The sequence below is a fragment of the Geospiza fortis genome, unplaced genomic scaffold, assembly GCF_000277835.1.
Source record: "Geospiza fortis unplaced genomic scaffold, GeoFor_1.0 scaffold240, whole genome shotgun sequence".
Taxonomy (NCBI): Eukaryota; Metazoa; Chordata; class Aves; order Passeriformes; family Thraupidae; genus Geospiza; species Geospiza fortis.
Window position 1 is genome coordinate 462,432 of NW_005054379.1, and position 17,391 is coordinate 479,822.

Below are 17,391 nucleotides of genomic sequence, written 5' to 3' on the forward strand. Positions count from 1 at the left end.
AAAATTTCACTTGCAAACAGAAATATGAGAATGAGGGCACTCATCACTGCAGCCTAACCAGCAAACAAAAAATGTACTAGAATGTGACAGAAAATTAGACTGTTTGCACTGGGCTACATCCAAACTGCAGCTATAACATACAGCATCTGTTTTGTAATGCATGTAGGACTATTCAGATTTCCAAGTAACTGATAGCAGGGGGTCAGAGAGTCCAGAGCAGTTAGTTTTCAGTATATCACTGTTTTAATCTATTCTCTTTCCAAAATTATTAGGTCTAGTGAGTTAGGACTTTTTATGTCAGTGCTGTTCCTCAAAACACCACTGAAGTTGTAAGAAGTTCTAAAATCAGAGAATAAAAGCATTATATTACCTGTGAAGTCTGAATAACTTGGTAAGTCCTAGTCTTGCCTGAAGTTGAGCCCCAAGCACTAAACTGACAGACTGGCCATCGAAAAAGATGAACATTTTACAAGATTCCAATCACAATAGACTTGCCAGTTATTGCAGCTGCACTGAAACCTAAACTTCTGGATGGTCTGTAGTGCCTAAGAGCCTAGATATGTGAAATAGTTGCACACACTAGAAGAAATTAATATAAAACTCATTTTGGCACTAACAAAAACAGTCACTTTGGTTTGATAGGGATTTGCTTGATTCCCTTATTTATGAATAAATGGACAGGATAGTTTTCTTCCCCTATTTCCATAAAAAGGTCTTTAACTCTACAGGGATAACAGATGTACACACTCTATTCTATTTCTTACACTTAGTGAGAGCTGCTGAAGTAGCAGAAAGAGAAATGCTTTTCTTTCTTAATTTATCTGCTGTCCAGGCAGCTGTCAAGGTATACAAGTGTATGTGAACAGACAGAAGGTATGTGTGCCTGTAACATGGCATAACAGTAGTGGTTTGTTTCCTCTTCCCAATGTATGACAATAACAATAAGCAGTGCTTACCCTCTGCTGGTCAAATAACGGGCTGCAGGACTATTTCTTGCTATGTTCCCAGCTGGCGATATGTGGTCAGTTGTCACAGAATCCCCAAAACTCAACAGGACATAAGCACCTTCTATTGTTTTCGGGGTCTGAAGAGCCAAAGTCTAAGCCATCATAAATACAAAGAAAACAATTAATGTATGAAAAATGATTCCTTTACCTTTCTCAAAAAAGTGGAAATTGCAAAATGAAGTCTCCCTTTTTATACAGATTAGGAGAAAGAAAAAATCCAACGCTGTTAAGAATCTTTATGTTCTTGAACAAATATGATGCCCTGGCTGTCTGCCAGCAAGTTCATGCATTAAGAAAATACAGCAGACAAAAAACCGGCCAAGGCTTCCCATGATACATGAATGAAAATTGAGAATTCCTAGGCATGTGCATTAAAGTCTCCATTTACTTTTAAATGGCACTGAATTGCCAATTCAAACACTGAACTATTTGGTGCAATATGCAAGCAGGCAAAACAGTGCATTTAATTTCCTGTTGTTTTTCTTCGCTTGCTTTGTGACCATTTAGAAGCATTTCAACTTAAAAGGAAAAGGAGACTTTTCAAGAGCCCTGAAGTGAAAGGGAATCCTTACAATTTTGAGATTCACTCATGCCTTTGTATTAAAATGAACTCAATAGCACAATTCTAACATTTAAGAACCAAGGCCTCAATAGGCTTTTATGAATCCTCTCAGGCCTCTTGAAGTGGCTTTCCTTCTCCTTCAATATGAGTCAAGATCACTGCATGCTTTGGCTTGATTCAAAGGGAAAGCACGTACGTACCAGACCATCAAAGAAAGGAGGAGACTTGATATAAGTAGACTTGGGATTCCAAATATACAGTTTATCTGAAGGAGCATCTAAGGCATTCCAAGCTTTGTTTACTGTCTGAAAAACATACAAAATCCTTTCATTGACTTCTAAGTTTTCAGAAGCAACATAATTACTTCAGAATCCAGGTAAAATTACAAATTAGACTTTAGCAAAAGCCTTATGGGTTTCTTAGAGCACTTTGGAAAATGCAAATGCTAAAATAACTATCTACATTATTTTTGGGGGTGTTTTTAATAATTCTATCTATTAAAAGATTTAGGAAAATCCTAATTTCATTACAAAAGAAGAGACAATCATCCTGTTTTTTGAGAATAACCTGTATTATATACACAGGTAACACTTTATAATTGTCTATTGGTTTATTAAGTAATATTAAGAAGCTTCCCTAACATAAAAACGGTAAGAATAATTTGTTTCAAAACTTGAGAAAGATTTGTAGGAAGATATTATCAAGTACAAATCTTTTTTCCGATATCAATCCCATTAGTTAATGCAAATTAATTTTATGTCAGCTGAAAAAAATCAAACATTTGTGAAGCTGGAATATTCCACCTTCTAGTATCAGCTGGGGGTGGCTGTTGGAAACATATCATCTACATGTTACCTTAAAAATACTGTAAGGAGCAATTTTCAAAACATGACTGTCTGAAAGAATGAATTAATTATCCAGAAGATTAAAAAAAAAAAAAACCCTCATCTGAATATCTGTCAGAACAAGAGCAAAACCTAGACATGAGAAAGGTTAATTCCATTATCATAATCATTTTATTTAATATCTTCAGAATAGCAGAGTACATAATTCTGCCAAGAGGATTAATTCACCTCTATTTTCTCGTAGACCTCCTTGAACATCCCAGGAATAACAAACTGACGCTCAACAGCCTGAATCTCATTTCTTGTTGGCCAGATATCTTTCAGGAAAATCTTCTTCCCCGAAGCATTTATTCCTGTATAAAATGATATTGTCAATTTTGTTGCATATATTTTTCATTAGGAAGAAAGAAAAGTTTACCACTGTGTTCTGCGGCTATGTGTGCCTTGTAACACTCACAGGACACACTTTATTTCACTTGCAAGGATCTGACAGAAAACTGAGTCACAATAATAATTGATAATACCTGTACATAACTTCTTTTGTGAATTCCAATGGCCTTCCAGAATAATTTATAGAATCATTTATGCTGGAAAGGCTCTTTGAAGGTTCTTGAAGGTCTTTGAAAATCTACTACCTCAGGTTGGCTCTTGAAAGACTATCACCTGATATAACCAAAAATATGATCCAGTGGAATTAGGGGGAAGCCAGGCCAGAGCATTATTCTTTCTCCATCATCTCTGACCCTTGTTGCTATGACTCTTAACAAATGTATAATTTGTCTCCCACAGGTACTTGGTACTTCAAAGCTCTTCCCTAGGACAAATGTTTCTGAAGTGCTTAATTCCCAACAGTTTAGTTCATAAGCTGTGAAAGGAAGCATCCCAACACTGTCTTACCTAAAGGCTCTTTCTCAAAGTCGATCCGGATGGTCCCTGCAATTGCATAGGCTATCACCAGCGGGGGGGAGGCCAAGTAGTTAGCACGGGTGTTGGGATGGACACGCCCTTCAAAATTCCTATTGCCAGACAACACACCCACTGCCACAAGGTCTCCCTATAACATGGAGTTTGAGACAAAGATAGGTCAGGATCTTGCAGAATCAACACACACAGGAAGTCTGCAGAACCTGACTGCACTGCAACAATGACCAGTCACAGAACTATCTCCTGAACAATCCCAAAACACCTCCCCCAGAAAAGAATATAGACTGAATTTACTTTGTACAGAGCTGAAAAGAGTGAAGACACAGTATAATACAGCTCAGAACAGCACACAGCAGAGAACAGCTAACATAAATGAGCTGCACAAGAAAAACTGCATACCTGTGTAATGGCCTCAACAACAGACTCTGGTAGGGGTCCACTATTGCCAATACATGTCATACAGCCATAACCCACCACATCAAACCTATACAAAGTATAAAAATAATGGTGAACCAAAAGCTACCTCGGACCAAGACATTTAACCACTCAGCACATGGCAATGGTTACTTTCAGGAGAAACACTGTTTTAACGAATGAAACGCTACTGAGAACAGCATTTTTTAAATGCTCTATTTTTACCACTGCAGTGACTGTCCATGCACACAGAATGGGAAATGTGTTACTCAGCAAGAGAAACAACAATACAGTGTCATTTACACTGTTTCAAAACAATTAGTCTTGAAAATAACCCACTCTCCTGCTTAAGAACATGAGTCTTCAAGAAGTTACAGCAGGCCTTCATGATTGGCACAAAGCCAGCCAGCACAACAGTAATGTGTTTACTCATGCAGGATCACACCATAAGGTATCTGCAATATCTTTTAAGTTGTACAGAGAAATAGTAATTCGATTGCATCACTTGCTTGTGGATGTTAGCTTGGTTGGGGAGAGAGAAATGGCAATAGTTTCTCACAGTGGTTTGTGAGAATTTTAGGGAGTTGCAGGAATGTGATAACTTGTTAGTATAAACAATCTGCACATGGTGTTTTTCCGCTTTGTTTTCTTGTTCTTCTCAAAGACAGTGTGTGACGAAGATGTTTTTTATTAACTAATTAATCAAGTAAAATGTATCATATCAGTTTATATAAACTGGAGAACTCTTTGTAACAAAGTTTCTTTCCTCTTCTTACAATTGAGTCTCTTGTCTGTTCTTGTGTCATTCTTAGCTCAAGAGTAACACTTGTTGATAATGCTTTTAGTTAAAGAGCCATAGGACAACAGTAAAAAAGCGCTCTTACCCTAGTTGAGAAAGGTAACGCATAACTCCACTTTCCCTCAGATAGTAGGTGACAACCCCACTTCCTGGGGACAGGCTAGTTTTAATGTACGGCTTCACTGTCAAACCAGCTTCAACAGCTTTCTTAGCAAGCAATCCTGAAAAATACAGAGGATAGCTGCAGACTTTCCTGGAAGTGAGACAGTTCGGTGGATAAACATGTTAGGAGAGATACCATCACAGAACTGGGAACAGAAAAGGCACTAGCAATGAAATGGTACAGCAAACCAACAGCACTAATTCTGTGACAACCAGCTAGAGGACAAATGCTCTGCTGAACTGTACATCCAGCCTGCAATTTCTGTTCCACTAGAAAATTGATGGAAGTTGCATTCAATAAGATGCACTCACTGGGGCAGTAAGAAGACATTCAAAATTCAGAGCACTATTTGTAAGACAAATGTCTCACAAAAAAACGCAATGAAGACCTGTTAAGTTCCCACTTACCATGGTGCAGTAACCCAGAGAAGAAACAACTGCCAGCATAGGACTTGCTGCCCTCAGGAGCAGAAGGCTATGAGAGCACCAATGCTGGCCCTTACCTCAAACAAGCCATCTCACAATCCACAGCTTGTTACACAAGTACTGTTTTACCACTCCTGTATTTGTAATATGCATAGATATATTTCAGTGGAAGGTCTTCCCAGACACACATTTATCCTGCATTCTTTCCTTTGAAATAAATTGTCCATTCCAAGATGCATGTTCAGAGAACAAGTCCTCTCCAGTTCTTTTCCAGGATGAACATAAAAGAAGCACCGGATAGGCAAGCTATGCAAAACTTCACATTCTCAGGCTGAATTTTCCCCCTCACATATGACATTCATTTAGATAAGAAAATAGACATAAGCTGTGCTTTGATCCAATGTGATCTCCAAAAGGAAGATGTCATCAAACTGGTTTGTCTTTGCCAGTTGTCTGGCACCTCTGTTAGACATGACCTGACACTTCTAAGCATTGTGTGAGATGGTTTACACATGCAAATTTAAAGAAGCGGTCCTGTTCCTGAAGTTGCTGAGATTCCTTAGCTAGTAGAAGAATCTGCAGAAACTGCAGCTCTTGAATTCTTCTGCAAATGAGACCATGAACAAATAGTCATCCTAGGAACTGATAGTTTGACAACCTGTTTGAAAGTGTTGGCATCCATCTTGCTGCTTATACCAGTTCCGAAAAGATAGCATAGTCAAACTCTCAAAGTTGGCAAGGAAATGCCAGAACTTCAGTTCCTCTGAGCAACCTTAATCCAACACCTCTTCAAGGTCAGATTAGGCTATCAAAGTTCCTACAGCACATACCCACTATCCCCACAGACACACAGCCCCTGCATAGCGCACAGGATATATAGCAGGAGTTTGAAACAACTGCTCATATCCTAGATTTTTTTAGCTTGGTTACTTAATTGGGAACACTATGTTTATTTACTTTCATTTGAAATCTCATCCTGAAAGCCAAACTATTGTATTTCTTCTGGGTATCTCTTGTGGGTATTCTCAACACTGCTGTTTACTAACAGAGACTGACAGAATTACTTTTTCATTCCTTGTCAAGGTCAAAACATAAATGCTGCTGTATAGAAAGGCAGCAAAGGTGAGAGTAGCCACTAAATCTGAGCACATACACCAAAATCCTTAGGACTACATTCTTGCGGGTGCTGTGCATTACATAGTAGTGAATGCACTCAAAGTGCATTCAGTATCCCTACTGCTTCAGAGAAAGTTAAAAATGCATGTCATTAGCCTGGGAGTCAAACACTAGAGGAAACTATCCTCAACAGGCACAACTGAAGGATACATCCCCCTAGAACTAAGGGAATAGACAAGGCAAACAGAGTCTGCCTGGAGAAAACCTACTTCTTGATCCTTGGAAGAAAGAAATACAGATCTATTTCAGTGATAATGCAGAATGGACCCAAGGAAAGTGGTATGCTGCCCAGGCTATCCTGTTAAAGGCAAGTGGATTGGGACATCTTGTTCAACTCTGAACTCAATTCAATTCCTCTCAAAGTGGTAAGAAAATGAGCAGGTCTCTCCTTTGCTTCTCCTTTGCCCCACATCTTAGTTGACGATGGACTTCGAACCTGTTGCTAGAGTTTAAAAGACCTTTGGCCTGGGAGGGGGTGAACTGCTGGTATGTAAAATATGCAAAGATAGATGCAGGTCTAAAAACAAGTGACAAATATCACCTCAAAAAGCCAAACACAAAGTGACTGTTGACAGCCCAAAAGCTTCCCAGCACCACACAGGAACAAATAGAAATTATATTTCTCTAACCAGGAAGTAATAACCTCTGGTGAAGGGCCTTTGTACTGCCCAGCGCACATCCTTCTGACCTTTGAAGGAATAAAGTCTGCATCCCATGAACAATCTGACAGACTTGTAAGCCTCTATGCGGTGATTATCATACAGTGACAGATACCATCTATGTATATGTTTACAGAGGAGAGAAAGAAATATGTAAACATATAGCCAAGCACCTGGGAAACTGGGTCAAACCTGTCCAGTATAGACTGAACCCTTTGAGCTGACATTCTTCATTCCTATTTTGTTGCCAGAAGAAGACATTACGAATGACAAATTTTCTGTTCGGACTAGTCATGTTAAAAATGAACAATCTCGTGACCTGAAATTTTATACAACCAAGCCAGACTAACTGTTCTGTAGTGGTGCATACCAAGCTCACCTCTGGCTTCCTCATGGAGGCAATTAAGATGCAAATGAAAAGGCTCTGAAACCCTGAGAATACAATTTGCTTCCTCTCCTCACACCTACCATGCCCCCAGACTCTCATAACAGCTTTAGAGGACAACCTCTAGCTAAATGTGTGTTTTTCACTCTGCTGACAGATCAGAGCACTTTCAGAGCACTCCAGAAGATCATTCTTCACCGTCCCTCTTCTGGCTTCTGGCAACAGCCTCTTCTTATCTCTATATATCAGTTTCTGTGCATTTGGAAAAGTGTCAAAAGTTGCTTAATTAAGTTCCAGCTTGCCTTGTAGAACAGATAGTGCAGGAAGAATACATTTTTGTCAACTTATATTTCTAACTACCACTTCCACAAGTCCTTCACTACCCTTAGAAACTAAGCTCAATTTTAACACTCTAAATGATAAAACCAGCACTGCACACCTTGAATTACATCAGAGTTGTTGTTGCTGTCTTTAGGATACACATTCAGAGCTGCAAGAAACTACTGCACATTAGGCAAATCAGCTTACCTGCACCCAACATAACTGACGGATTACTGGTGTTGGTACAGCTTGTAATGGCAGCAATCACTACGGAACCGTGAGCAAGCTCGAACTCATGGCCCTCAAAATTAAATCTCACTATGCTGTTGTGTCTGTCTGGTGCAATTTGGAATCCCTTGAATCCTTGCTGTAGGAGGAGAAAGTAAGAATCAAAATGAGTGGTTAACATAAACATTTTGACTGAACATTAGTATGGGCTGTTTCTTCAGCAATGAAAACCATCTGTTAGTCACATCCATGCTTGTGCTTTTAGGTCTGATCATGAAGCTTGCATCTCTAGTCAACCAAAATGATGGACAAAAATTTTTTTCTGGAGTTTCTCCTCTTCTCTGTTTACTGGTAAAACAGGCAGTCTTTGCAGAAAAACATATTTGTATTTTCTTCCTGCATGAATATATCCTTCTTCAGATTTCTCAGATGCTTCTTACTCCTGTTACAGATCTTACAGATTCATGATCACACACAGTCTTAGAACACAATCTTGTCCTGAGATTTTAGCATAACATGTAAAATTTTTAAGCCAGGATGATCAAACAGCTTGAATGTATACCAGGAGCTGATTTGAGAGGCAAAGGTCTGATAGTTGGAAAAAAAATAAAGAGCAAAGAGCAAGTAGGCACTGTTCATGCCATGAAAAATTACATTTAGAGATCTGAAAGTATAAGATCACCTAATGGAGTTTGGAAAATGTAAGCAAGAATTATGGTGAACTGCTGTAGTTTAGGTCTCTTTTATATCACTGGAGTTCTGTAGTGCCTTTAACAAGGGTGGTTACTGTATCAGGTAAAGATTCAAACTGATTTAGAAAACTTAAGTATCCAGGAATATTCATCCAAATATAAATCCAGCTCCTCTTTCAATGACCACTTTTGACTGGATGATGCAGAATGTAGTCATTGTTTTCTGTCTTTACCACCAACATCCAAAAGCCACAGAGACACATGCAGTTCTGCTCTGCTGAACAGATTCAATATTTAGTGCAAAATTACATTGTGGATTCACGGCATAACCTGCTTGGAATGCTTGGAGAGCTGAAGAGCTGGGTAGTTATCTCAGAACTCAGTGCAGCAGGTATTTTGTCCCCTCTATTAATAGCCCCCCATTGTGGCAGAATTCAGAAATCTCTAGTCTATGTCAAAATCGTGTTAGGCCTAAGATCAGAAAGAAATACTACTCCAATAGGGCATGAACACCTTCATGCAAGAGAAGCAACATCACAATTTTTTACCTGTTGCTTCTCTCACCTTCAAAACTGCAGTCAAATATCCTCACTTACTTTTCAGTAGGCAAACAAACAACACACAACCCCAGAATGTAGTTCCTGAACACCAGACAGCTTTTAGAAGCATGAATTAGTTTGTTTGCCCAAATGGCTACCTTGGCTCCCAGACAAGTCTCAAAGTCCTTCTTCATATCTGACACAGCAACTTTGTCCTGAGGTCTTTTTGGTCCACTGCAGCAAGGCACAACAGTATGGAGATCCAACTCAACAACCTGTTCAAGTAAGATAAACAGAGAGTGATTGAGCACTGCCTGACAAGTTGAAGCCAGGTAAGCCACAGGTATGCTTACCTCTGCTGTTGAATCAATGCTAAGTCTGCATATTGTTATTTGCAAAATTATTGAAAACACTTGAGAATAGGAAGAGCAGAAGAAAAGCAATACTTCTAATTTTAGATGCTGCCAGCTCACAGGTATGGCTATCAAAAGTACTAAAGTTACTGAAAAACCCAATGTAACTAAAGCATCTAAGCATTATAAATTATTTTTTAATTTGTCTTGTCACATGCTAGAAGCAGGTTAAAAAATGATGTGAAGAGACACTGGAACTGATACAAAACAAAGCAGACTATTCATCTACTCCTCACCCATTTTCCAACTTTGTTTTCATAGTGTGCTACATCCTCCCAAATCTACTAAGATTTTTGAATAATCATGCAGACCCAAACACAAGTTACAAGATAACATTTTACAGTAGAGAAAACAAGAAATATTCTTGACTTTCCTGGACACAGAGTAAGATCCTAATTTTCTTGCACAGAAAATTAACTGTGTGCTTTGTGGTTACCACAGGGGGCTTCTAAGGGTCCTGATTCACACCATAAAATAACTGACTGAACAGAAAAAAACCGCAAACAGGGCTAACACACACCACATCCGCATTATCTCCATAGCTACAATTCAGAGTAACCTTCAGTCTGGAAGGCCTTCTAAAAGCTCCATCAAAAAAACTTGAAAGAATCTGCACCAGCTGGAGGTCAACTGAGAGCCAATCTATACCTACATCCAAGTTTTCACATCTGAAGAGCCAGCTGTCTCATTCCATTGGGCCTTAAAATAAGACAGCTGTGTAGATCAAAGCAAAGGACAAGGAATCCCTTGACTATTTCTTAGTTTCTGTGAAAAACAGACAATTGTTGCAATAAAACAGGACAGGGTATAAAGCAAGGAGCCAGAAAACAGAGTAGTTTCTCACCTGTGTGAAGTCTGGATCCTGAGAAGAGTTCGTGAAATCTCTTAGCATTCCCACAGCCTCAAGATATCTTTTTGTGCACATAACTTTCTCTTTGTCACGACCTAAAATGAAAACCAGATACAACAAAACCAAAATGCAAGTTAAACGGACGAACCACCATCTGCCAGAATAGAGCAAAAAAAGTGCATAACAGGCACGCTGTCAATAGCACTACAAGACTCTTTCAAGACAAATATTAGAGATCCACTAAAACCGATTGTGCAGATTTAGTGGCTTTTGCAGAACAAAATCCTAGTTTCCTATTCTTGTCATCTGGACAATCTAGGTTCAGATTTTTGCCAGGCTGCCGTAAGTCCAACACTCAGCTCTTCCTAAACATGCATCCTAATTGCAAAAACTAGTCTCAATAGGTAAATACCAAGAAAAAAATGAACTGAAGCTCAGAAGGCTTCACCTGATTCAATCCCACTGCTAATGTCATACAGACCTGGCATCCTTTCAATTACCCCTTAACTTATGGTCTCTTCTTATACTCACCAGTTTGTACCAGGTACCCAATGCTAATATCATCCACTGGAAAGTAGGCAGCTGTTGCTCCATACTCTGGACACATATTGGCAATGGTGGCTCGGTCAGCAATTGACAGCTGGGCAACACCAGGACCAAAAAACTCCACAAATTTACCCACGACTCCAACTTGGCGGAGATGCTGTTATAAAAATACAGTGCCTGTGTCACTGTTATGTGTCAAATGACATGAGCATGTCTGTTATGAAATCCAGCTTTTGACTCAGAGAAATCTCTTGTGAAGATTTCTACAGCCATTTGAAACAAGAAGTTTTTGCTAAACTAAATCATGAAATGAGGACATAGAGATGTAAAGTTTTAATAAGGTACAACATAGGACCATATTTCTTCTAAAACTTGCTCTTCCTTTCATTTAAACTAGACTGCCTTACAATTATATTTTTCTCAACATGATGTTTTAAGAGGAAGAGAACTGCGTGGGGAGTCTTCACACAGCAAACCCAGGAAGACAGAAAAATAGGGAGAACCAACTGCACAAGTACATGCGAACACACACAACATTTGAATAAAATTATGAAAAAAATGTTGCCTTTCCCCTTTTGAAGGTCTCTCTGTAGACAGTATTCCATAATGAATTTCTGTACCAGATTTCTGACTTCCAGCAACACTAATGCTGACCCAGTAATACTCTTAATTCAGTGACAATGCTCAGAGTGAGTAAGCATATTATAAATATATGACAAGAGTCAAACACCTGCACATGGAAGAAATAAGACTGCAATGCTTCTTGTCTGGTTTCCAGATTTTATATTGCCTAATTTTAAGTAGTGACCTCAAAAAACATCAGGGCTCTTTTGAGCCAGAGGAAAAAGCACTGCTGCTCCAAAACACTCCTGAATTCCAAAATATCCCAACATATATTTTGTGTGGCTTCTGGGAAACAGATTTGCCTAAAAAATTGTCCTTAATGAGCTGAATCTAATCCACAGTGATAAAGGTTTTCAAAAATTCAAAATGGCTACCTGGAAGCACACATAGGGTTCTTACACATTCTGTACAGTGGCTCTGTCCTACAGAATGTGTTTATCTCTCAGCAGTAACATCAAAATATCAAATCTTGGTAATTTACCTTGGTAATGGTGAGCACAATGTCAGTAGATGTTACCAGTGGCTGAGGGTTTCCTACCAGCTTATAGCCAACCACCTCAGGAAGCACCATGCTGATCGGCTGTCCCAACATCACTGCTTCTGCTTCAATGCCACCCACACCTGCACACAACAGGAGGACACAATGTGACTATTCAGAAAGATACTAACATGTCAGAGATAAACTTGTGAAGTCAATGGCCTGATGAATGCTCTATTTAAGGTGTGAAAGGGGAGAGAAACCATACAGTCTGAGTCTTCTGCTAAGAGGCATTCCTCATCTCGCTGCTGTTCCTGCAAGGTTGGGCTTTTAAACATTTAGTTTCATATTTTCATCCTTGTTTCTAAGCCATTAGATGGGATACTAGGTGAATCTAAGGATGTTTGGCTTTTACAAGAACAGATGTAAAATTTTTATTTAATATCTTAAACATGTAACACAACAAACCAAGAACCACTGACATGGCACTGAATATGTGCTGTGAGTGAAACATATGCAGACCATGATTGCTGGTCACCAAACAAAAAATCAGAAGTTATTTTGAAAGAAAGAAATGTTACTAAAGAATCCTAACATAAAAGGTACTTGTTAAGACAGAAATATCTTCCCTTATGTCCACTATGTTTCAGCAGGGTTTAGGAATGTGTAGGTGGAAACTGTTGCATAAGCCCACCTTCACTATCAGAATTCCAGCAACTACTTAATATTGCTCATTTATTAAGGTAGCATATCAAGATGTCATAGTCATATGCAATCTAACAAAGCCATGATGTTTATTATCTAGCAACTTAGCATTAAGCAGCCAAGCCACCAAGCAGTTTTATAACTTTCTGCCTGTAGAAAGTCCCTTGTATATTTATCTTCTTCTCTGAAATCTCCTTCTGCCTTTTGTTTAGTATAATGAATACTAAGCTAGGAAAAACTGCCAGTAATAGCTGCTTATGAATGCCAAATCACTATTCCAATCTTTTTTCCCACTTAATCTAAGAATAGTTCTGAAAAATAATTTCTACCTTCTTTCATTCAAAATTATATACCTCTGTTAATTTAAAAGATAATCCTGCGACAGAACCAATCATGTGGCTCCTTTCACTGGGTGTTGAATCATTTTTAAACATTTAAGTAAATTGAAATAACTGATTGACTACCACTGACAGTCACGAACCAAGTTCAGCATCACCAGCCTCTGGAAAAAATGTTGGACCTGAGAATATGCAAGAATTTGAGCCCATACGCTATAGACTCTGTCCAGCCATACTTTTCATATACTGGAGAAAAACTGAAGCTAAGAGCCACTTTTCCAAGCAGCTTTTAGAGCTACAACTTCATCTAAACGATGGCTCCATGCATATGCTGCAACCAAATATAGAATAAGAGATGTGTCCAATCCCAAAGGTGTCATGCTTTAGATGCACTGAAGTTGTTTTCCTTTTTATTAATACTGCTGCAGTACAATAGGTGGGTTATTAAAATCAGAAAGTCCTACCATATGTGGTGCTCAGAACTTTACAAGCATATTCATGAACAGCTAACAAATACTCTTTAAAAACAAAGTGTGTTCCTTATTTGTACAACAACTGTTTCAATAGTGCTCCTATCACCATATCACAGGAATATAAAGTCTCAGCTGAAGTCTTTGCTACTATATGGGATGACGACAAATACTTCCACTCCACAGTTACCTATTTATTCAATAATTCAAGCACTTCCGTTCACCACTAGAAGGAAAAATAAATTATATATATTTATTCATGTAACAAATATTGTGCAGAGAACTGGTATTAGAACATCACAGTTCTGTTTTGCACAATGTCCTCTCCAACCATAATTTAGTCATCCAGATTTAATTTTCAGCACCTTCCACCTAACAGATCTGTATTTGCAGTACTTTTTGGATAATCCAACACTTTTTAAAGTAGCAAAGTGACACAAGAAAAAACGGATGGTCAGTGATACTTCAATTCTCTTTTTTTATTTAATATTTTCTTTATCTACTTCCTTGACATTTAAATGCAGAATGGAAAAGAATGTATAAAAAAACCCAATCAAAGCCAACAACATATGTAGCAGAAATCATCTGAGGTAGTTATCAGAAAGGGGAGCTTAGTTACAAAGTCTTATATAACTGTAAGAGACCTTATCAGGTTACTTGCATTTGGGGTTAGGCTATGTAAGTATGTCTAGCTGGCACAGAGATCACTTTTCTTCACAGCAGCCCATACAGTGCCATGTTTTAGATTTGTGACCAAACCAGTGCTGATAGCACACCAGAATTTTAGCTATTGCTAAGCAGTCCTTACACAGCATCAATGCTTTTTGTTTCTCACTCTGCCCCCCAGCAAGTAACCTGGGGTAGGAAAAACACTGTGAGAGGTACAGCCAGGACAGCTGAAGAGAGCTGAACAATGAGACGTTCCATGCCATAAAACATCAGGCTCATCACCAATCAGGGAGGTGGGCTTTCCAAAGTAGCCACTACCCAGGGACTGGCTGGGCTTTGGCAACTGACTGCCTTTGCATCACTTCTTTCATTTCCTTTCCCTGCACTCACCCCTCTTCACTTAAACTGTGTTTGTCTCTAGCCATTACTTTAATCTTGCATTTGGACTAACAGTCCTCTTCCCCGTTGTGCTAGCAGGAGGAGGGAGGAAGTGATTGGGTGGGGGTGATCTGTCGACCAGGATCAACTCACCAGAGCCCAAACCACAGCTCCCTGAGCCAAGAGACTGCTCACGATGCACTGCTGTACATACCCCAGCCAAGCACCCCCAAGCCATCTATCATGGTGGTGTGTGAGTCAGTGCCAACCACACTGTCTGGATAGTAGTAGCCATCCTGATCCATCACCACTCTTGCCAAGTACTCCAGGTTCACTTGGTGGATGATCCCAGAGCCCGGCGGAATAATCCTCAAGTTTTTAAAAGCTTGAGAGCCCCACTGAAACAAAAGGAATTAAAGTAAAATATTTTCAACATGAGCACTGGAAGAACTTTCATTCACTGAACTTTTCTCCATGCAAATAAGATTATTTTTGTCGGTACCTTTAAGAATTCAAATCTTTCTTTGTTCCTTTCAAATTCCAGCTCCTGATTTTTTTGCAAGCTGTCTGGCCTGCAAATGAAAATTACCAGCTGTCAGAACCAAAATTACCATGTGAATTTTATATCTAGTCAAAGGTTGAAAGAAAAGAAGATTTATTAGCTAATGTGAACGCTGATCCATTGCACCATTTTAATATCACTACAGGCAACCAATGAAAAGGATTTAGGAAATCTTAAGAGATAATACCTGAACTCTGCTTCAAATGTCAATGCTAATCTGCATTTGGCAGGCCTAAATACTGTAGCCTGAGAAAAGCAACACTGCATGTTAGTGAAATGAGACTTTTCCAACACCTAAATCAGAAGGAATAAGCAAGGCAGTAAAGGAAACTGGAACACAACTGTCCTGCAACTTCCACTTTTGTGGTCACTATGATACAGTGCTGTCTGAAGACTCTGTGTTTCAAAACAGCATTAACAAATTCTTTACTTCAATTAGCTGCCTAACTTGGGTCTGCAGAGTTTGAAAGAACTGAAGCATAAATCTGACCAATGTTCTCTATATGAGAGAAAAATCTCTATTTTCTTGCATATGTTTATGACGTTAACAGAAATAAAATAAGGCTGTGACAAAAAATAATGATTTGTAACTGCATACCAAAAAACTTCAAGATGGAAGGAAACCATAAAACATGTGATTGCAGGATCTATTTGGAAGATTAGTTCAGTAGGCCCATATTTATGTACCTTGGAGGGCAGAAGGACCTGTATACAGAGGTCTTATATTTCACTGTAGGTCTAGTGAATTCTAGTGAGTCTTTGTATCTTTGTCCTCAGCATGTTGAGGACTTAATAGCCTTTCCAGAACTCATAGGGGCCATAGTAAGCAGTCCCTCATGCTCTTCTGCCTGGAGGCACTGAAGCAGAAAGCAGCTCCTCAGAACTGAGCCTAGTGTAGATCACCTCTATTCTTAGAAAAGTGAGGAAGAAAGGAAATGTTCTCAATTCATCCTTTCTTAAAAACCCCTGTGGGGTCAAAAAAGTGTACTAGGGAAAAAATGCCATTTCTGAGTGATAAATAATAAAGCAGCATTATTAAAGAGAAGTACAATAAACACAGGCCTGGAATGAGTCTGTTTCTATCAACAATTTAGTACAGGCTTTTGCTGCTGATAGATGCACCACAGATAGAGAAAATTCTCCTCCCAACTCACCACAGCTGATACAACAGTCTAAAATTTCCTAATATCTGGAATGTTATAGTACAAATGCTACCAGTATGTTAGCATTGTATGCTAACATGTGTATGTTGCTGGAGTACAAATGCTAACCAGTAGAACTACCTTGATGACCAGTAACTGGATTCAGTTACTTAGTACCATTAAGAAGTAAAGAGTGATTTTTTTATTCTTACTGCCTGTTAAAATCCACCTGGATGGAGTGATCTATCACGAGATCAACAGGACAGATAGGATTTATTTTTTCAGGGTCCCCACCAAGTTTCTTCACAGCATCACGCATTGCAGCAAAGTCAACCACAGCAGGCACCCCACTACAACAGAAACAAAATAAGCATGGTGAAACAATTTGGAAAAGAGATTAAAAAAACAGTCCTGAGATACAGAACAGACAGCTACTGTCACATACAAAGCAAACTGTACTCCATTTTCAATGCAAGCAAATAACAAGTAGCAACCAGAACTTCCGGCATTTCAACACTTGACTTGTCTAAGAGATCATACACATTTCAATATTTCTTTTAACACAGCTTCTGATGCTTCTCTGCCCATACATTCTCAGCCTTCTACTGTGGTATATTCTACCATAATATCTTGAACCAACTTGGAAAACCCTCTTACTTACCTATCTGATTTTGCTGGGTGCTAAAAAAAAAAAAAAGAGTTCTCTGATGTCCTCATAAGGATCTGGCATCAATGAACAACCCACTGAAAAAACTACATTTCTGCAAGAGCATCCCAAGGCAGTAATGGTTTATGTTTTTAACTCTGACCATAAGGAAGTTATTACAATTTTTTTAAATATCAGAAACCATGCAACAACAGCAGTAAAAGGCTTTTTGGTTCCTACTGAATTTTACCTTGAAAATCCAGAATAATTACCAAAAAATAAACAGGAAAAAGGATCCACATTATCTAAACTGGACGCAATTAATTGATATTGTTCAGCAGTTTGACATTCCAGGATAAGCTTTTTGTAGAAAAATAGGAAATTCTGTGTTATTTTACCTATGGGAATTGGGGGGGGGGGGGGGGGAAGGG

General features: G+C 38.8%; 1 protein-coding gene across 2 annotated transcripts in view; it reads right to left on the bottom strand.

Annotated features, from left to right (window-relative positions):
- ACO1 (aconitase 1) overlaps positions 1–17,391 on the bottom strand; it is a 54,720-nt gene that overhangs the window by 3,646 nt on the left and 33,683 nt on the right. For both annotated transcript variants that reach the window (XM_005424997.2, XM_031060283.1), the window contains 14 exons: positions 16,527–16,664; positions 15,113–15,182; positions 14,825–15,008; positions 12,054–12,193; positions 10,934–11,105; positions 10,397–10,497; positions 9,298–9,414; positions 7,888–8,047; positions 4,637–4,772; positions 3,738–3,822; positions 3,312–3,468; positions 2,643–2,767; positions 1,770–1,874; positions 957–1,099 (listed from right to left, as the gene is read on the bottom strand). In XM_005424997.2, coding sequence (XP_005425054.1) covers positions 957–1,099; positions 1,770–1,874; positions 2,643–2,767; positions 3,312–3,468; positions 3,738–3,822; positions 4,637–4,772; positions 7,888–8,047; positions 9,298–9,414; positions 10,397–10,497; positions 10,934–11,105; positions 12,054–12,193; positions 14,825–15,008; positions 15,113–15,182; positions 16,527–16,664 — 1,833 coding nt within the window. The remainder of the gene's footprint in view (positions 1–956; positions 1,100–1,769; positions 1,875–2,642; positions 2,768–3,311; positions 3,469–3,737; positions 3,823–4,636; positions 4,773–7,887; positions 8,048–9,297; positions 9,415–10,396; positions 10,498–10,933; positions 11,106–12,053; positions 12,194–14,824; positions 15,009–15,112; positions 15,183–16,526; positions 16,665–17,391) is intronic.